Raw genomic sequence first — 22,010 nt, 5'->3', positions numbered from 1 at the left:
AAATTTTTTTTTATCAGTTCACATGCTCCACCATGCGCTTAAACGTTCAAAAGCCCTTACTGTCATTTGGGTTTAAATCTTTTTAAAACCTTTGTCGCACAACGAAAAGAAATTCCAGGCCTAGGTGAATTATAGCATAAGGTTAAATAAAAAAAAATTATTCCCAAGATTATATGGTAATTTCTAATTTTGTTTGCATATAGATGAACTTTAAATTTCGGGTTCAAAGATTAGGGTAATTGTACTTACTAACCAGAAAGACAATAGACAATTCCATTAATTACTTTATAGGCAACCAAAGATCAGGGACGGGGAGGCCGCCATGTTAGGTTGGCACCAACCAAGAGGCAAGCCGACTCGCGCTGCCCTCTAGCGATGGGTGGTTCTTGTGGCCAGGGAAATAACACAGCCAAGAAGGAAGCCACCCCTGAGGTGTTTGCTTCTCTTATGGAATTAATGTTATGGTCTATTGTTTTACCTATTTGATCACAAGATAAAGTTCAAAACACGAAAACATTTCCCTGGCGATAAAACCAGGGAGAACGGACGTAAGATGGAGTGGGGGTGGGCTACTTGCTTCACTGCAACTCTCCCAGTGTACCTTTCGCGTCCACGCCCCTAAACTTCGGTAGACAATTGTTAAGTGCTGCCACGTAGCTCCATTGTATTTGTAAAATAACTAGCTTATATTTTTAAGACATAGAGGGCGATCTTTACGTTTCCGTACTGTTTCTACGACCCTACCTAAGGATGCTGGGAGGACTTCTGTGCCGTTTGGTAGATGGGGGTACCGAGGCAACATTATAGGTATGACCAGGGATAGATTTAATTTTAGAAGTAGGAATGGAGAACAGAGTAATGTGGCTGGGTGCGCGTCAAAGTCCCGGACCCCCTTTCCAGGGACGGGGGGTATGAAAGAAGAGGCGGGTCATAGCGACAGAGGTTAAAAGGAATTACGTATTTTTAGCCGTCCCCGTCAGCAACGCCATCAGAACTCTTGGTTACGTGTTGGAGGGAGGGGCTCTATACTGGGTGGTCTATGAGTCAGGCTGAAGTAAATACTAACCGTTCCGTTCTCCATTCCTACTTCTAAAATTAAATCTATCCCTGGTATGACCATTCCTTTCTCCTTTAAGATAACCCACACTTTTGCATGTGCGATTTACTTGATAACACACGGAATTCTTAATACTTATCTCTGCTATAATCTGTATTCGAAAATAAAAAATAAATAAAACCCTTGCACTTCAAATAAAAACCCCTGGTTTACGGATATCATCTTCACAAACATGTCAAAGGCCACGGTGACGGTACCTTCTTTGACGTAGGCCTAGAGTTTGATCGGCATTTGCAATTCAGAGCTCGCACGCCCGAATGGGTATGGGTGCAGAACGCAAAGTCCTATTTAAAGTTTCGTGGTTAGGACAGAGAGACAGACAGACAGATAGAACCGCTGAGGTTTTTTTGTAATAGATAAGGCACGAAAATCTAGCTTTATCTTTCTTACAAGTCGGTAAATAAGAATCTATTTGCTCTTGTCAACCGCTTAGGGTTGGGATCGTGGAGAGGCCCTCCCTAGTACGGACATACGTATGTTCTAACTCTCCCTCGCTCTCCGTCGAAAGCGATGAGATTAAAGTGATCGCGGATTCTGTATACGTAGGTTTTGACGTGGCGCGAGAACCCCTAACCCCAAATGTTGTCATCTCAAGTGTGTAGTGTACCCTTGCACGGTTTGGTTTGGTTTGGTTTGGCATGCCTCGACCGTGTTTCGATGGGTAGCTAGCTTCATGAATTTGTTTTAGGTTCTCGTGAAAATTGTTGAAACTTTGTTAATGTGAAATCGTAAGTTCTTTCGAGGAGCCTTGGGTTTATATTTATTTAATACCCAATCCCATTCAGACTGTAGACTAAAATCTTGCGTTCACGTTGGTGAAGTCGTTTTACTTAAAAAGATTCGCGGGTTTGTTTTGAAAACTAGTTTTCAGTTTTGTCTGGTGCTGTGTATAGATGGCGCTACCTCGTTAGCGCCTTTTCTTTAGTCATAGCACCCTCGATCATGCCTTAAGTTACTGACGCCTGATCGAGTGAGCTATATGCTTTAGCAGACGATATATTTTAAAGGTTTTAGGGTTCTTTGCGACGGAGTTTTTTTTTTTGGATAAGCAGCTATTTTAGAATTCAAAAGTCTTGATTCAAAAATTAAAATTACCATGTGAAGCCATACACGCGGTGACGCGAATCGTTTTGAGTCGTCTGCTCTAGCGTCTGAACTGGGAAATGAACGTACCGATGTGATCGAAACTTAAATAACAAGAGGATCGACATGAACGTAAGATTTTACTGTAGTCAGGGATACATTTAATTTTATAAGTAGGAATGGAGAACAGTGGGCGCGCGTCAAAGTCCCGGACCCCCTTCCACGGGACAGAGGGGGTCATAGCGACAGAGATAAAAAGGAATTACGTATTTTTCGCTGCCGTCCCCGTCAGCAACGTCATCAAAACGTAGTTTAAGTGAGCAGCCAATAAGATAATTTAAACTTTCCGTCGTTACGTGTTGGAGGGAGGGGCTCTATACTGGGTGGTCTATGAGTCGGACTGAAGTAAATACTAACCGTTCTCCATTCCTACTTCTAAAATTATATCTATCCCTGTACACAGTCACAATTCGTTAATTTCATGGAGTATGGGACTAAATTCATGGTTAGTGAGTGAGAGAGAGACGCAACAGAAAGTTAGCGACCTTGTTGTTCGAGCCCCGAGCAATTACATCCGTGACACAAACATACATAGATAGCTTCGTTGGTAATACCTTTACACCAAAAAAGAGTAGCGACGTCTAAAGCTTTGCCGAAGCCAAACTGATTATTACAAACGCTAACAAACGTTTACCGTTCGGAATTAAATACAAAAGTGTATCAAACAATAAGAAGTTCAAGTTTCTCCGTTAGTTTATATTATTAGATTTAATTTAAAGTCAATAAAACGCACTTAAATATCGCGAAATTTTAAGTAAATTGTTTTGCATCTTGCAGAAAGCGTCACTAAATTAATTTCGTAACTTCAAGAAAGTTTATTTTAGTACAAAAAAAATTTGGAAACGTTATAGTTGAAAACCTGAGGCCGTTTACCTATTCTAAAATAAGCTCATTCACTTTTGAAGCCAATTTTGTAATTTTTACTTATGAATTGAGAGATATTCTCCTTAAAATAATCTCACGTGTTTAAAAATGTCATAAATTGAATTTTTAAAAAGCAAACGAGGTTTTATTCTTAAAAGATAGCACTGAAACACTCAAGCCCAGCCCATAAACCCGCGTATAAATTAACGTGAAAGATATGGAGACACAATTATTCCTATTTTACCTTATGCATTCCTGGTTAAACAAATTTATAACTGACTCAAAGCCAGCTTCTCAATCTTAAAGTGTTAGTGCCACGTTTTTTGAAAAGTGGCTAATTTTCGTTTTAAAACATCAGTTGGGTTTTAATAACAGTAGATCCAAAGTAAAAAGTCTTATAGAAATGTATTCATTTTGTAATATGAAAAAGAAAATTGATACTTCACATACCTCATTAAGACGGAATAAATTATAAATATACCCCTGGTGACGTCATAAGAGGTTGACCAGCGCGAGACAGATTTCATTACGAGAGCTAAGCCTAGTTTTTAAACATCGCGCGCGCGTCAAATTCGATCACTTTGAAAGCGCCACCTATCAATAAAAAAGTAGGACTTGCGGAGTCGCGCGTGCCGCGTGCTCACCAGGGCCGGAAATAAGAAAAAACATTTATAGGACATGTGTCCAGTGACCCCCTATTTGTCTGGAAAATTTATTGAACATTGTCCACTGGCGTGTGCATAAATAGTGTCGCATCTTCATAGTCAAGCTATCAAAACTTCGGAAAATTTATTGGTCAAAATGTCCAGTGACCCCCTTAGTTTTTGAAAAAATTATAGGACATTTTAAAATTTTATTGGACAATGTCCAGTGTCCTGTGCTTATTTCCGGCCCTGGTGCTCACGCGCCTCGAATCGTGACGTCACCAGGGGTATATGGAGTACCGCGAAATTTAACTGTCAAAATAGTTTGAAAAAATTCTGCGAGTAGGTTCCGAAAGCCGGGGTTTTAATAATATTTGAAAAATTATAATGCATTATATAAATATATATTCTGAATCAGAAAGATTTGATCTTTCAGATGCGAATAAAACCTTTTAGTTTTAAAAATGGCGATTTTTGGTGACTCTAACACTTTAAGTTTCTCAGGTTAAACGAAGAAAGTTTATAATTATAGTATCTTCGTTTCTTTAAGCAATCAAAACCAGCAGAACTTGCATAAAACCATAAGTTTATAAGTCATATGTTCCATAAGTATGATACTTCCTATACTTCGTAATGCTAGAGACTTACAGCTCGAGCTAGTTCGAGAACGACGCGAGAATTGACTACACTAGTCCATCTTCCTATTTAGTCTGTATTAAACCTTTGACAGTCCATCTTCCTATTTAGTCTGTATTAAACCTTTGACAGTCCATCTTCCTATTTAGTCTGTATTAAACCTTTGACAGTCCATCTTCCCATTTAGTCTATATTAAGCCTTTTACAGTCATCTTCCTATTTAGTCTGTATTAAGCCTTTGACAGTCCATCTAATCCTATTTAGTCTGAACTAAGCCTTTGACAGCAGCGCCTCACTCACCAGGCCTCCCTCGCTTTACCTCATCGAATCTATGACCTACCTCACTCACTCACTTCAAAATTACAAGCTCCAGTTTGTCATTACCAGAGATTAATTAAATAAACTTATGGAAGGAACATATCTTATGTTAAAACTAAACTTTAATTGCCATATCTTCTTCAAAGTTTAAAAATGCTGATGGCAAAATTTGAAATTTACGTTTTATTGAAATGAAGAAGGCAGACCTTTTCCCAACTCGTAGCGAGTAGCAAGCAACGAGTTGAAAGTAACAGAACGCGAGGAAGCTAGCTGGGCTTTTGGTTACGGGGGATATTTTGACAACTCAAATAGCGAAATCAGCTTCTCCAAACACGAGTGTCACATCATTTTCTCCCTCAGGCTTGGATCTCTTCACAGCAGACAAGATCTAGCTAGTTCTACTCTCCTCTCTCTTTCTCTGTTCTGTAGCATGCTTGGCTTTCCCAGATTTACTTCAGCTATAAAACTGTCAGGTTCGCCGAAATCCCAGTGAAATAACACAAAACTTAACTGACAATCTTAGTTGCAAAATATTGTAACTGATTTAGGTACAGTTTAGTCTGCGCTGTAGTCTTTTTGTATCATGAGAGTGTCTCAATACTGAGAGTTGCCTACATCGAAAAGGTCTATACTACCAGGGATAGATTTAATTTTAGAAGTAGGAATGGAGAACGGTTAGTATTTACTTCAGTCCGACTCATAGCCCAGCATAGAGCCCCTCCATCCAACACGTAACGAAAAGTTTAAATTATCTTATTGGCGGCTCACTTAAACTACGTTTTGATGACGTTGCTGACGGGGACGGCGGTGAAAAATACGTAATTCATTTTTACCTCTGTCGCTATGACCCACCCGCCTCTTCTTTCATACCCCCCCCCCGTCCCGGGAAGGGGGGGGGGGTCCGGGACTTTGACGCGCGCCCACATTACTCTGTTCTCCATTCCTACTTCTAAAATTAAATCTATCCCTGATACTACTAATTTTTAAACCCCCACAACATTCTTCAAATAAAAATACTTTGACTTAAGTCGTTTTTGCAATTAGATTTGTTAAAAGTTGATATCATTCGTTAAATAGCCTTCGTATAGTATTAAACTCAATATCAGGATAGCTTTAACATTATTGATTTCTCAGGTTGTAGCACGAGTCATGATCAAAGTTTGGTTCCTAAATCGTCCCGCGCCTTCAAAACCGACATCGTATTTTAAGTTGAAGTTTTTAAAACTTAAACCGCGTGTAATAACCAGTCTTGTATATAAATATAACTTAAGAGTTTTAGGTACACGTGAAAGCTGTGGGAAACCCCCTGAATGGTTACAACATAAATTTAATTTGGGGAGCTTTAAATCTACTTGTGTTTTATTTTTTTTTACTCCTCGTGGTTATGTAATAAACAAACGTAGTGATGCGCTGATACAAGTGTGTTTGTTAGTTAGTGCTTTAGTGGGGCACGCGAAAATAAGTGTGGTTTTCACCCTAACCTTGAGGATCAATAAAACATGCTAGCAAACATTTAATAAAACTACTTATTACTGGAAACGTAAAATTAACATTCAACACAAACGGCATTACAAGTCCAAATCTTTGGTATAGTAAAATTATTCAAAGCTTATGTACAATACTAAAGAACATTGAGTTATCTTTTCTTCTGCTTTTGTTTTATTTTTTACTAATAACCAAACGTTGCGTTGTTTAATGAATTGTTTGGTGTGGCTCGTGAAAAGCAGGTGTCCGTTTACAACGTGTTAATAAAGTCATTGTGTTGCCTTACAGCGTTGTAGGGTGTTTTACAACCTTAGCGGATTAGAAACCACACGTAGTATTGCAAAACTGATTTTTTGCCCTTGTTCACTTATCTTTAACGTATGTTAGAGATATCAGAACAAGTGTTTTCAACTTTCTCATGGTTTTAAAAGTTCATTAACTGAATTAAATGACTCTAAAATAAATACAATTCAATAAAGTTTCAGAAACTGACAGAAATCCTCGTACGAAAACATGTCGCACCCTATGGCGTTTCATATTAAGTGTTGAAATTAAATGGGGAATTTCTAGGGCGTCTCACGTTGACATGTTTAAAATAAACGCTGTTATCAAATTCATCCGTTAATTTTATTTTAATTTCAAAATTTAAAACGCTAAGAATAACCAAGAATTTTGACCCTTGTCACCAAATAGCCAATTAGAAGCAACTATACTTTTAGCTCCCAACTCGGCCAGAGGTTCATATATCGGTTTATTATGTATTAAAGTAACGATTACTCTTTCTAAATTTAACCCCAGTTATAAATTCGAAATATATTGAACATTATTGGCAAATTCAGGCCCAATTTTAACAAATTTAAAGTGTCCGTAACATAATATATATACTCCGATTTAAAACTATAAGTAATCAATTCCTAAACAAAGGTTATAATTTCAGTATATTTATTATAGAGATCACTTATTTCGTTTCCATAGTAGTCAGAGACACTTTGAGGACGGCTAACAAATGGAGTCTCAGCGTCGAATCGGTTGCAAGAATTAATCTCTTAAACCTTCCCGTTTAATTTCAACTGTCTGTTTTGATAAATACATTAATTTTCTCCGCCGCAATTTTCAATCCCAAGCAAATGCGCCCAAAATTCGGCGTTCATTTATTTATTTAAGAAAACCAAGTTAAGCCTCGGTTCTTTTTACTCCTTCATAATTCTTAGGGATTCAATTTTAAAGCTTAACTCGAACGGTACTCCTACACACACCACCACCCAAAACTACGTAGAAAGGGAGAGATAATTTACGATTGAAAAATAAAATGGATTTCCAAACAAGATAGGTACCGTGTATTAAGGAAGTTGTTTCACTATCGGAATTTCTGAAAGAAGTTTTCTTAGGTTTTTTTGTGGTTTTTCCGAATTATGGTATAACATGGATGCCCAATATTTTTGATAGCATTAAGTCAGGGAAAATCCCAGGAAATAGTAAGGGAAAATTCCAGGAAATGGTCAGGGAAAATCGGAAGAAATGGTCAGAGAAAATCGGAGGATATGGTCAGAGAAAATTTCAGGAAATAGACAGGGAAAATCCCAGGAAGTAGTCAGGGAAAATACCCGGAAATAGGCAGGGAAAGTACCCGGAAATAGTCAGGGGAAACTCCAGGAAATAAGCAGAGGAAAATCCCAGGATATAATCAGGGAAAACCCCAGGAAATTGTCTGGGGAAAATCCCAGAAAATAGTCATGGAAAACTCTAGGAATAGTCAGGGAAAACTCCCAGGATATAGTCAAGAAAAAACCCCAGGAAATATTTAAGGGAAAATCCCAAGAAATGGGAAGGGGAAATTCCATTAAATAGTCTGGTAAAATCCCAAGAAATAGCAAGGGGAAAATCCTACGAAATAGCAAGGGGAAAAATCCCAGGATAGAGTCAGGGAAAACTCCAGGAAATAGTCAGGGAATTTGAATCTTCAAAAATCTGTGTAAACTTTTAAAATACTACATTGAGGTCAATTTAGTTAGTTCCACCGCGATATTCAAAGTAAGTTTGTAAACCCAAAAAGATTTAGTAGAGAAATTGAGATGAAGTAAGAGCAAAACTTTTGCTCATCTCCAAACCCCTTTTGAACATCGTACGTCACGAAGACCCCGGCCCAATTGCCGCCAAAATACAAAGTCTGTAGCCCAGTTTTTGTTGTTGTTTTTTCTTTCGTTGCCGCTGTACAATTCCTTCTATATATTCCATAGATGTATTTCGACCAATAAATAAGAAAGGTTTTCGGAACCAATTAACGTAAAGGGCATCCTCTAGAGTCTAGAGAGGTCTCGATTCAATTCAAATCAATTGGGTGAATTCCTTAGAACTTTAGCCAGCCGCTGGAGTAGGTAGCATAGTTGGGGTTATTTCTAGCTATTAAAAATCCCAGCATGCATTTGCTTTTCATGGTTGAACTCAGTAAGTGTAGCCACCTCTCGGTGTAAATATTTAGTAGCTTAGTCACGTGTAAAATGTAGTTATTGTTGCTGTAACCTGATGGCGTCTGAAGCATAATCTATGCTCAACCTAAACTCCGGGTACTATTGGCTTGAAGGAGTATCTATAACGTTGCCTCTGTACCCCACCTACGGAACGGCACCTAAGTTCTCCCAGTATCCTTAGTGGTGTTTAGGTAGGGTCGTACAGTACGGAACCGTAGAGGACGCCCCCTGTGTCTTAAAAATAGAAGCTAGTTCTCATACAAATACAATCCAGCTACGCGACAGCACTTAACAATCACCTACCGCAGGCTTTAATTGAGGCATGTCGCCCATCATCAAACCACTCCATCTTCCCTCTTTTCTCCCTGGTACCAAGAAGCAGGGTTGTTGATTTTTTTGATTTAAATCGGATTTTTTTGATTTTAATTGATTTATTTGATTTTTTTGATTTTTATTGAACTACTAGATAGTAAATTACCAACATGAAAACTTTTGAGTCAAAATTAACCAAAAGCAAAATAATCATGACATTTAAGCAGCTATTGGATATTGTTACTATTCAAATGCTTGTATAAAAATACTAGCTTGACCGCTATTTCATTTCCTAGCCTTTTCAGTAGACAAACTGGAGTTCTGGGAAAAACTTGAACTGAAATATACCAAAACCATGATTGTTTTTAATTTTAGGTCTTTTCTAATTAAGTTTCTTCTCGAATTTCTTAAACTAGGTACTTCTTGGAATCTTATAAAACATTTTTTAAAAATAAAAATATATTCTTGATTTTAATCAAATGATTTTTTTAAAAAAATCATGATTTAAATCAAACTGATTTAAATCAAACAACCCTGCCAAGAAGTGATATCTAGATTACTAGGGAGAAGGTTGAGATGCCTAAGTATCCGCTCGCCAATGTCCCAGTCCCCCTTTCAAAATACAAGGGGGACGGAAAAGGAGGCCCCGGGCTATTTCGCCTCTCCTCAGTCGGAAAATACGTAGTTTTCGTCATTCGAGATGCTGGTTGTAATTTAGAGGCGGGGATTAACTCTGCACCTACGTTTGAACTGGAGGTAAAGCTGGAAATGTGGCGTATTTATACCTTCTCCCTAGTAAACTAGTTATCACTTCTTGATGGTACTATGGGTATATTTTATGACCATGCGTGGAAAAGACCCTATCCTCTAGAATCAAAATTCCTCCTTTAAGCTCTCCCCGTGTTCTGGTTTTAGTTTTTAGCCACATCGTAGTATACGATGAGGCTCTTAGTTTGACCCGAGCCGTAGTAGTAGTAGTAGTAGTAGTAGTAGTAGTACATGTGGCCGGAGTTTTCGCTTTCGTTATCGTTATTTTTTGGCTTAAAAGGAACTCCACATTACCACAACCCACCCATAGGGGTAACTGGGCTCGGTTAGAGATTTAATTTTAATTAAAATTTTTTTCGGATCGCAGCCGGGAATCGAACCCGGGCCGTTGGCGTGGTAAGCAAAGATTCTACCATTGAGCCATAGAGACTTGATAGAAACGCCGAGATTTTTATTATTTATTTTTATCTCTAAAATGTCGGGGTGATGTGGGGTGGGGTACCTCTTAATTTGTGGGGTCGGATACTTATGAATTTGTATGTTTAGGGTTTTTATATTTATTTTCTTTTTATTTATGTGCTAATTAAATAGATAACGATTTTCCCCTTTTCGTTCTCGTTCGGTAGCTATCGCCATCTATGTTATGATTGACTGGAACGTTTTGGCGGTTAATTCAAATGTGGGGTTAGATAGAGCTAACATAGTGTTAAATGAGCGTAATGCGTTTGATCATTTTAGCATTGCTAAAGGTAATTCGAGGGGATAATCACTAAAATGGGTAATCACTATAATGAACTTGTATCTTTGGGGTCGGATACTTCTGAACTTGTATCTTTGGGGTCGGATACTTCTGAACTTGAATCTTTGGGGTCGGATACTTCTGAACTTGAATCTTTGGGGTCGGATACTTCTGAACTTGAATCTTTGGGGTCGGATACTTCTGAACTTGAATCTTTGGGGTCGGATACTTCTGAACTTGAATCTTTGGGGTCGGATACTTCTGAACTTGAATCTTTGGGGTCGGATACTTCTGAACTTGAATCTTTGGGGTCGGATACTTCTGAACTTGAATCTTTGGGGTCGGATACTTCTGAACTTGAATCTTTGGGGTCGGATACTTCTGAATTTGAATCTTTGGGGTCGGATACTTCTGAATTTGAATCTTTGGGGTCGGATACTTCTGAACTTGAATCTTTGGGGTCGGATACTTCTGAACTTGTGTCTTTGGGGTCGGATACTTCTGAACTTGTGTCTTTGGGGTCGGATACTTCTGAACTTGTGTCTTTGGGGTCGGATACTTCTGAACTTGTATCTTTGGGGTCGGATACTTCTGAACTTGTATCTTTGGGGTCGGATACTTCTGAACTTGTATCTTTGGGGTCGGATACTTCTGAACTTGTATCTTTGGGGTCGGATACTTCTGAACTTGTATCATTGGGGTATGGGTTTAGATAGAGCTAACATAGTGTTAAATGAGCGTTACGCGTTTGATCATTTTAGCATTGCTAAAGGTAATTCGAGGGGATAATCACTATAACTAAACTTTCGTTTTCAAACGTTTCTGGGCATAAATATCTGTTCTTCGATTCGCCGGAATATTAGAATTACAGCATAAGTAAGTTTATACGGTTATAATTTTATCACTGTTTAGAGTAGGGCATCGAGGGGGCTATTAACTCTGATTTTATGCACGGTAAATCATTTAAGCATTGTAAAAGATAGCGCTATTCACTCATTAGGGTAAGTTATAGAGGGGTTATCCACTCATTAGGGTAGGGTATAGAGGGGCTATTCACTCGTACGATGTGGCTACTATTACGAGCCCTTGGGCCGTCTTGTTCTTTCAATGTCTTGACCTCAAACTCAAAGTTAGAAGGAAAATTCGGATGTACACATATAAGCGCCCAGAGAAAATGGAATATGGGGTTTTGCCCGTTATTTGCATTTGAATAAATTACGAGCCTAATGAAATTAGGAAGATAGCCCGCGCTATTAACCCCTAGACCCCTAGAAAGTACAGTAATTCTCGGATACGCCTTCAGCTATAGCCAAAAATGTGCTTTGCGGTCTTGCGTTAAACTGTATAGAAACAATCAATGTTTTGGGAATGGTTATAACTGAAGTTATTTTGGTTAGAAATTATCCTTTGAAATTTTAAACTATTATGGCTATATTTTTTGTTACAAGCCACGTAAATAAATATTCCGTAGTAGCTAGGTGTGGATGAGGGACTGTTAGTTTCGTATGTGCTAATGTACTACAGTATTCATGTTTTCTATTATTGTGTTTCATGTGCACGGGGTTCACTAACAAACAGAGCAGCGCATGCAAGTACTAGGATGTGGTATATAACGACACCTAGCTAAAAATTGGTGCAACTTTTATCTAAGGCCACAGATAATCATTCTATAATCCAAAATTTTGTCTATTTAAGGACGTGCGTAGATAATAGATATCAGAAGTTGAAAAAGGAAATATGGCTGCATTGTAGACTGAACTAAATAGTGTACTTAATGTTATAGACTTTTGATATTCAACCATCAGAAGCAGTTAAATAAAATAAAATTATTTAAGAGCAAACGATAAAATGCAATTGTCTAGAGAAGCAATGCTTTTAAGGTTTATACGAGGTTGTTTTTGTCATTCAACAGAAAATACGACCAAATTGTACCATGTATATTTATTGAGGTTAAAATCGAGTACCCGGTAAACCGAGCCGAACTGATTCATAAAGGGTTTTAAAACCCGTTACTCTACCTTTGACAATGGTATAATCTCGTAATGAAAAACTCGTCAGAAAAATCTATATTTTGCGCAGTTTAAATTGAATTAACTTGAAATAATTTCGTGTATAACGAAATGACATGAAGTAATTTTGAAGAATTCTTCATAAACATAAATATTTGCTATTAAAATATGGTCGATCATTTAAGGACCTAAGGTCACGGGGTCAATGATGAGACATGCCATCGGTCATGAAAAACCACACCTGGAAAAGTCCGGAACTAAGTTGGCACGTTACCATATACATGTTTTAGATAAATACCTCAACGGTTTAGAGAACAAATACCTCAACAGTTTATGGAACAAATACCTCAACAGTTTATGGAACAATACCTCAACAGTTTATAGAACAATACCTCAACAGTTTATAGAACAATACCTCAACAGTTTATAGAACAATACCTCAACAGTTTATAGAACAATACCTCAACAGTTTATAGAACAATACCTCAACAGTTTATAGAACAATACCTCAACAGTATATAGAACAATACCTCAATAGTTTCTAGAACAATACCTCAATAGTTTCTAGAACAATGCCTCAACAGTTTATAGAACAATACCTCAACAGTTTATAGAACAATACCTCAACAGTTTACAGAACAATACCTAAGCAGTTTATAGAAAGTTTTTTTTAAATTCATTGAAAACTTTCGACCAATTTTTGAAAGGGCTAGGGTTTATGCAAATTGGGGCTTATGCGAACACGACTCCGTAATTTAGTTTAGGTCCAAAAGGTCTCTTTGCAACATTGATATCCTCGGCGCCTATCTCTAACCCGTCGACGCTTGTGGAAATTCAATATACAGCCCTTATAGCGAGCTCTTAACGTGAAACGTTAAATATCACGTAGGACAAAATTATCGCTGGCTAACATACGCTTAGAAACAGCCCATACCAGGACCCAGACAGTGACGACGTATATAGTACAACAGGGTACATACGTACTCAACTATCCTATAGTTTACTCGCCTAGATGTCACTCCATCAATAATGTATATTATAATATACACTCCATATCTCTTAAACCATATACAGAAATATGACTACGTCAAAATTATAAACACTATAGAGGTTTTATTTAATCTTTTGAGTATATGTCAAGGAGAGACCTTAACTAAATTGATTGGAAATTGTGTTATAATGAAGAAAAAATGGGCAGTTCGAACTATACTTCTTAAATTTAGGTGCACCGTGCAAGAAGCGATATCTACTTTACTAGGGACTGAAGGTATAATATGCCTAAGTATTCGCGCGCCATAGTCCCAGTCCCCCTTTCAAAATACAAGGGGGGGGGGGCGTAAAAGGAGGCCCCGGGCTATTTCGCCTCTCCTCAGTCGGAAAATATGACTGTAATTTTCGTCATTCGCGTCGCACTGACGTGCACGAGTTTTCAAGAACCAATGTGATGCTGGTTGTAATTTAGAGGCGGGGATTAACTCCGGACACTACTGCGTATGGACTGGAGATAAAGCTAGAAATGTGGCGAATATATAACTTCTCCCTAGTAAACTAGATATCGCTTCTTGGTGCAAGCTTACAGTATTAACACTCGCTTCCGTCGTTCTCCCTTGAACTAGCTTTCAGTAAGTCTCTAGCATTACGAAGTGTATACTTATGGAACATATCTTATAAACTTATGCTCTACCAACCCGTACGATTTCACTTTTAAACTAGTTCAAGTTCACGACCAATGCTATGAAGTTAAATTGACATCCACGTGAAATTCTAGAAACACGAGGATAACAAGGCCCAATGTGGAACACAGGCTTAATTATTGCGTCATTGGGTTTAATCCCAATTTGACCTAAAGTTCTAATGAAAGTTGTTGGTATTGTAATTAAATACGTTTTTATAATTGAATTTCGAAATCAGGATATCAGCTCGTTTCAAATTACATGCACGCAAAAAAAAAACAACAGCTGATGTTCATGGAAAATTACTAGACCTAGCAATGAATGCAATTCTTCTAATTTGGAGAATGTGAAAGTTGTTGATATTGTAATTAAATACTTGGAATGGAAATATAAACTTTTTCAAATCTTATAACGTTAGATTTAATCTAAATATGAGAGACTGCCTATCAAATTACGAAAAACAGCAGCTGATATTCTTGGAAAATTACTGATAATTAAATGAATGCCCGTCTTGTGTAATTTACATCATAATTATGGAAGTTTTTACATTTTTCTTTTTCCCAAGGTCTCGATTTTTAAATTGAACAAACTCATTGCTTTTAGTTTATAAGCCTTGTTTGAAAAAGTTTAAAGTTAGGCTTAGCGACATCTGCTTCTTTGGTACATACTTCATCAAGAAAATGAAGTTAATTTTTAATTGGCTATAATTAAATACAATTCATCTAACAATCTAAACCAATTAATTCTTAACAATAAATTAATTTACTACTCGAGTTAAATTTAGGAAGTCTTTATAATTTTTTCAAGGTCATTAAACACATTCAATTGATGCACAAACACGAGCAAAATATTTGTTTTTAGGCCTAAGCTTAGTTTGAAAACGTTTAAATTTAGGCTTAACATTTTCTAGAGACTTGATGAAAATTAAGGTAGATCAATTAATGCTTAACAATTAATCGGTTTAATAGTCGAGGTAAATTTAGGAAGTATTTATCATTTTTTCAAGGTCATTGAACACATTCACATGATGCTAAAACACGAGCATAATATTTGTTTTTAGACCTAATTAGCCTAGGCCTAGTTTGAAAAAGTTTAAATTTAGGCTTAACATTTTCTAGTGAACTGAAGAAAATTCAAGGTCATTAAACAGAATCACGTGATGCGCAAACACGAGCAAAAAATTCGCTTTTCAGACCTAAGCCTAGTTTGAAAAATTTTAAATTAGGCTTAACATTTTTTATTGAATTGAAGAAAGTTAAGGTATACTTATTCATCAATTAATACTTAAACAAGCAAATAATTTAGTCGTGGAAGAAGCTAAGCATGTCCCGTAAAAACAGTCCCAATTACAATCCAAATAACCGAATTAGTACATGCAGGTATGCCATTGAGTTCACTTAATGTTTTAGCCGACAATCTATGCATACTCTCACGCTTTCCTAATATACAAGGCGCCAAATTAAATTAAACAGTCTGGAGAAAATAGCGCGGCTTTTGTTATATAGACCTTCGACCACAGGCAACACAACAGTTGGCTTCTAGCAGGAAATTCTAAACTCGTTGGGACCGTGTTTCTCCACGACGTAGCCGCATACGTCGGCGGAGCAAAGTGTATCGTGCGACAATTCGATTTTGCCCAAAATTTTGGGAGGCCGAAGGAGTTAATTAGATTTAAAAGTTTTCGTAGACAGCGGCCGCCCGGTCGTGCTTAGGTTAGGTTGTTTAGAATATGTCGCTTCAGGACCTTAGAAAAGGAATGGCATAATGAAATGCGTTACTAGAAGTAAAAACTACGGTTCCAAAATGATTTTATAGTTCAATTCAATCCGAAGTTTGAACCTGAAAAATATATTGTCTGATACAACAAAAGGGTTGTCCAATATGATTTAGTTAGTAAAGGGTTTTGTGGGCATGTTTAGGGTTATGGGTTAACTGTTTTTGTCGACGTAACTAAGGTGCGTTCAGACGCACTTACCGAAAATAACGGTTTTAATCGGTTTCTTTCACTGAACGCAGGTAAAAAGCCACTAATACACGTTCAAATGAAAATTTCAATCGTCAACTTTTTGGCTTTTAAAATTAAAGTAACGAGTTAACTGTTTTTGTCGACGCCATTAAGGTGCGTTTAGAGGCACTTACCGAACATACCGGTTTTACTCGGTTTCTTTAACTGAACGCTGGCAATAAAAAATCTCTAATACACTTTCAAAAGCAAATTTCAATCGTCAATTCTTTGGCTTTTAAAATTTAAGTTTGTTGAAAATTGTCGAATATGGTTTCTAAAACTGTCCGGGGCTTGTTTTGGGTAACTAGTAAACTGTTTTTGTCGACGTCAGTGAGGTGCGTTCAGACGCACTTACCGAGCATACCGGTTTTGACCCGGTCTCTTTCACTGAACACAGGCAAAAAAAATAAAATAACTAATACACGTTCAAATGAAAATTTCAATCATCAACTCTTTATAGGGCTTTTAAAATTTAAGTTTGTTGAAAGTTCTCTTTCAATGTATGAGTTTCTGTTGTTTAACTTAGGGAAATTGTACTTAGCTATTTTGAGTTTACATTAGCTACCTAAAACTTTAATGAGGGATCTTAGCTAGCAAGTTTCCCCTCTTATTTTTAAACATATTTAAGTGTTTCTTGCGGATTTTAAATATTTAAAATTCTCATGCGGAAGAAGTGTTCCTGGAAGTTAAATTTATTAAGGTTCTACCCAAGTATATATATATATATAGTAACTTTTTCAGATAATGAAAGTGCATTGCGTTTCTGGGATTTTCTTCAAAAATTTTAATCTAATAATGTTTTACGAGAAGATATACAGGGTGTTTCTGATAGCTATAAAATAAGGGGGATTGTGTTCTTTTGGGTAAACAATTTTGAGTCCAAAATGTTCTAAACTTATATCTATGACATTTTGTTTGTCACAAGGGACACTGTTTTCGAGAATTATGATTTGATGAGTGTTTTAGGGATGACCCCTTAATTAAATTAGCCCCAATCATTAATTGTCTTAATCAGTTTCTTAATTGAATTTAAGGGGTCATCCATAAAATACTATGTACAATCTGAACTTGAAAACTGTGTCCCTTGTTGCAAATAAAATGTAGATAAGTTATATTTCGACTCTAAATTGATTTCCCAAAGAATGTTACATCCCCCTTAATTTATGCATGGTAGACTTATGAGAAACACCCCGTATATGGATGGGAAAGGCACGTTTCAAAGTAACCTACACTAAGAACACTGTATAATTTGTTAGAGCCACCTAAATTCCCATAACCTTATTAAAATCGCCTGTTGAGAAAATGCATGGTCATACGCAATAATTCCTATTATAGCTGTATGCATTTTCATGATAAAAATTATACTAGTTGCCATTCTGCAAAAAAATAGAGAATTTGTTGCAAGAACTATGAAAAATGGGTTTGGGAATTAATCTTGACAACGGCAATTCATTTTCATTAGACGTAAAAGTGGCAAAAATTCTAAAACCTAACCTTTTAAATAATTATAAAAAGTATTATTTTTTATTTTTTTCAAGATGCTTTCAACATTCGTTAGTTTTAAAAATTACTCGTACTACCATGGACCAATTTTCAGAAGTTTTTTACCTCTCAGAGTTGGAAAAGTTACTCTTGAAATATAATCATAATAATTCTACGTCATCTTTGTTTTATTACATAATATGATTTATGAAGAAATTGTCTTCTAACGTTAAGAAATTCACCTAAAAACTTGTTAGGACTAGTTTAATGTGACGAAGAAATGGTTTAGGTTGTGTTTAATCAAATTGTATATACAATTTGTAAAAGAAAAAGTAGGTTTTCTTCAGTTTGTTTGCAATAGAATTTGTTGCAATATTACATGAAGATAAAATGTAATGTTTGTACTTAATTCATTTTTCATTTTATTAATTTTACCTAAATTAGAATTACTATATCTTGTTATAAACAACTGCGATGCAAGGTTACGTAATAAATAAAGACTTAACTTCAGTTTAATTATAATTAATTATTGAAGTTTAATGTAAACGAACAACTACGGATTATATTAAAATTCTCTACTGGATTCAAAGTATAACAAGTAATACCTTAATCCCCAAACAACAACGTTGGTAAACAATTGCCCCAAAACAAAATAGAATATAAACAGAACTTTGAAAGTGCATACTAAATTGCAATTACAGAGTAGTGTTTCGTTTCATTTAAAAACAATTACACTTAACATGTCAAACTGAATCTAATAACATGTTATTTGAACTTTTCGTTAACCTTATAACTTTGCTTCAAACTTATTTGAATCTGTTTCGAGCTAACTATTTTATGCACAATAAACTAGCTTTTCAACACATCTAAAACAAGGAACAAGTCACACTAGGGTTACGTGTAATCATTGTCAATGAAGGGAATGATTTTTAACCATTACTTGTAGCAGAAGGGGATAATAGAAGAAGGATGACACTCTGTATCCTCTTAATGCTTTAGTTATGTAAGCAGTGCTAATAAATATAGTAATGATGAGGGAACTATTTAAAATGGCGTATGTGCATGCAGGATTCGGTTTAGTAACCCCAATTGCTATAATAAATATTAAGGGATGTTGTTGGGGAAGAATCATGTTGCAATTACGAGTTACCCACCACGCTTTGTACAAGTACACATACTTCTGCATGTAAGTGACTGGTTCCCCGTTTAATATTCAATTAATATAAATCATTTAATTACCTGAATATCCTTCACCGGCCACGTATTTCTCCGGATCCCCTGATATCTTTATCATAAAACCATTTCCACCTGATTTCTTCGGATTGGTGATACCGGGCGGAGCACGGTCGCACGTGGCTTGCCAAACGGGGTTGACAGGTGGTTCGGGCAACGAATAAGAGACACCCGGGTCTATACTGTTCCCGTAAATACTAACCGATGGTAATGACTGTCCGTAGACCAACGAAAGTAAAGTTACAATTTTTAAAACAATCAACATGATTTTTTTCAAATGAATTAATTCTTCTGGAAGACTTTAGTTTTTATAATAATAAATACTCAATGCAAAAAGAACCTTGGATAAACGATTTCGCCTCATTGGCTATTAAACATGACGCTACTGGATGACGCGGCGAAACTGACGTCTGTACGCGATAAACGCTCCAAGAGCAACTGATGCTAGTGGACTCAAGTTTACGGAGACGCTAAGGTCTCTTCCCAGCTTGTGTCATCCCCCTTCATTCAGCGCCAGGAAGATCTAATGGGGATCTTTGGGAGGATGATGGGGAAGGACTTGGGAGTGAGTTTGGATTTTTGGAATCTAAGGCGAGGGCTTGCGATGTGTTTTTTTTAACTGGCCATTGGGATCTTACGTAATGTTACGCCTCAAAAGTGTCTGTGATTTGCGCTGATTTTAAACTCAAATGGGGTTTGTATCAAAACAAATAGAAGGTGACGTGTGATTCACAATACTTGCCTCTGAGCAAATTACTCAATTCTCACTAGCAGAAGGGGATAATAGAAGAAGTGTGACGCTCTGTACGCTCTAAATATGCTTTAGTTATGTAACATGATTCTTCCCATGGGCGAGGGAATTACCCTTTTTGTTAATTTGCTCTCCCGCTGCTCATCAAACTTAATTAAGATGGGTGTAATTACATCGCACCGTGATAGGGTGAATTCTATAACTGTTTGGTATTTACTAAATCTGCATTCAGCAATCAATCAGGCACAAACCTTGATTGTCTTGACGTGGCGGGACAAAAACGCACAAGCGCATGCATGCGCCTTGGCAAATATAGTTAAGCAGCGCTAATAGATATAGTAATGATGAGGGGAACTATTTAAAATGGCGTATGTGCATGCATGATTCGGTTTAGTAACCCCAATTGCTATAATAAATGTTAATTAAGGGATGATTTATATCAAATGTATTACTGCCTTAATTCATCATTTTTAATTTGAAATATTATCTAAATAAAACTGTTTGTGCGTGTCAGAGACACTTTAAGATGGAAAGACTACCCTCATCCCAAACTTTCTTAGCTCGAAGCGCCCTCTTTTTTGCAGTTTATTTCATTTTTTTTCTGAGGATTTCCCGTAGTTTGAAGGCAGGTTTCTTTGGGGATAAGTTAAAGAAGTTCGTAAACGTTTTTATTTTCAAAAAGAAAAGAAATTTAATAAAAGTAATTTTGTTAAGACCACCACAACTTTCCATTTCCATTCATAACTGTTGAATAGTTTCACAAAAGTTACTTAAGTCACAAGGGTATAGCGTTTTCTTTAGTCTTGTGACTTTGCCTAGGCCTATATTGACAATAATACAAATTGGTTTATGTTGAAAGTTATACTTCAAAAAAAAAACAACTTCAATTAGAAATAATTGTCTGTTCAGTTTCTTAGTTAAATTTAAGGGGTCATCCGTAAACTAATCTTAACTGAAAACAGTGTCCCTTGTCATAGATAGAAGTATAAAACATTTTCGACTCAAAATTGATTTCCCAAAGAACATCCAAAGGATTAATTTATGGCTGCAGACTTATTAGAAACACCCTGTATATGTATGACGTATTTGTTTATCTTGAATTAATGTCTCATACATTTTTATTTTTAAATCTTTTTGGTTTTCTTTTGAGTGCCAAGTAGGACAACAGTAATGTAACACTAAGACCATAAGTTTATTAGTGATATGCTCCATAAGTATGACGACACTACCTATGCACTTCGTAATGCTACTGAGAGACTTACAGCTCGAGTATACTAGTTCGAGAAGGAGAACGACGGAAGCGAGTCAATTGAAGTCCTAAACTCGGTGGTTAATTTTGAATACAGGACTTCCATCTAGGTCCTATTTAGTCTGCATTACTAAGCCCCTTTGACAGCAGCGCCTCACTCACCAGGCCTTTCTCGCTTTACCTCGAATCTATGACCTCACTCACTCAATTCAAAATTACAAGCTCCAGTTTGTAACCAGAGATTAATTAAACAAACTTATGGAGGGAACATATCTTATGAACTTATGCCAAGTCTTAATCGCCTGTCAAAGGATATCTCCTGCGATTGTCAAACACAATATATAGAACAAAGAGGCCCCTCTTTCTTTTCAAATGGCCACGTGACTAAGTCTTTAACGTTTTTCAAGTTGCAACCAGGATTTACTCTGATTGCGAAGGTAAGATTGCGCAGAATTTAATTTGATTATGGCGTAAATTTAGATTGGTTTGCAATGAAATTCGCTTACGCTTTGGAATCCCTTAACTTGGATCCATTCCCACATCTTTGTAAAAAGTCTTAGTGAGAACAAAATGTCTTTAGAAAAGTAAGTCGATGAATTGAACCCGAAGCTATAAGAAATACTTTGATGGTTTGGTCAGGGATAGATTTAATTTTAGAAGTAGGAATGGAGAACAGAGTAATCTGGGCGCTCGTCAAAGTCCCGGACCCCCTTCCACGGGACGGGGGGTTATGAAAGAAGAGACGGGTCATAGCGACAGAGGTAAAAAGGAATTACGTATTTTTCGCCGTCCCCGTCTGCAACGTTATCAAAACGTAGTTTAAGTGAGCCAATAAGATAATTTCGTTACGTGTTGGAGGGAGGGGCTCTATACTGGGCTATGAGTCGGACTGAAGTAAATACTAACCGTTCTCCATTCCTATTTCTAAAATTAAATCTATCCCTGGTTTTAATAACTTTTAGTTTGTTTCTGTTGATAATTCGGTGAGAGGTGAACCGAATTATGGAGAGTGCAACGTAAAATTAGCTATGGATGTTCATTACAGGGTTGTATAATGATGCAACTTTCTTTCAAATTACTGTAAACCTTCAAATTATCATTAGTTTCTGCAATT

General features: G+C 36.7%; 1 protein-coding gene across 5 annotated transcripts in view; it reads right to left on the bottom strand.

Moving 5' to 3' along the window:
- The window catches only part of LOC149615949 (spondin-1-like), a 113,402-nt gene extending 94,068 nt beyond the window's left edge, over positions 1–19,334 (bottom strand). For all 5 annotated transcript variants that reach the window (XM_089857499.1, XM_089857500.1, XM_089857504.1 and 2 more), the window contains exon 1: positions 18,903–19,334. In XM_089857499.1, coding sequence (XP_089713625.1) covers positions 18,903–19,161 — 259 coding nt within the window. In that variant the 5' untranslated portion in view covers positions 19,162–19,334. The remainder of the gene's footprint in view (positions 1–18,902) is intronic.
- Positions 19,335–22,010: the final 2,676 nt, after the last annotated feature.

This window comes from Phalangium opilio, unplaced genomic scaffold (assembly GCF_054372755.1).
Source record: "Phalangium opilio isolate 3A_F unplaced genomic scaffold, DU_Popi_V2 ptg000217l_1, whole genome shotgun sequence".
NCBI classification, from domain to species: Eukaryota; Metazoa; Arthropoda; class Arachnida; order Opiliones; family Phalangiidae; genus Phalangium; species Phalangium opilio.
This window is presented reverse-complemented; position numbering and strand designations above follow the sequence as displayed.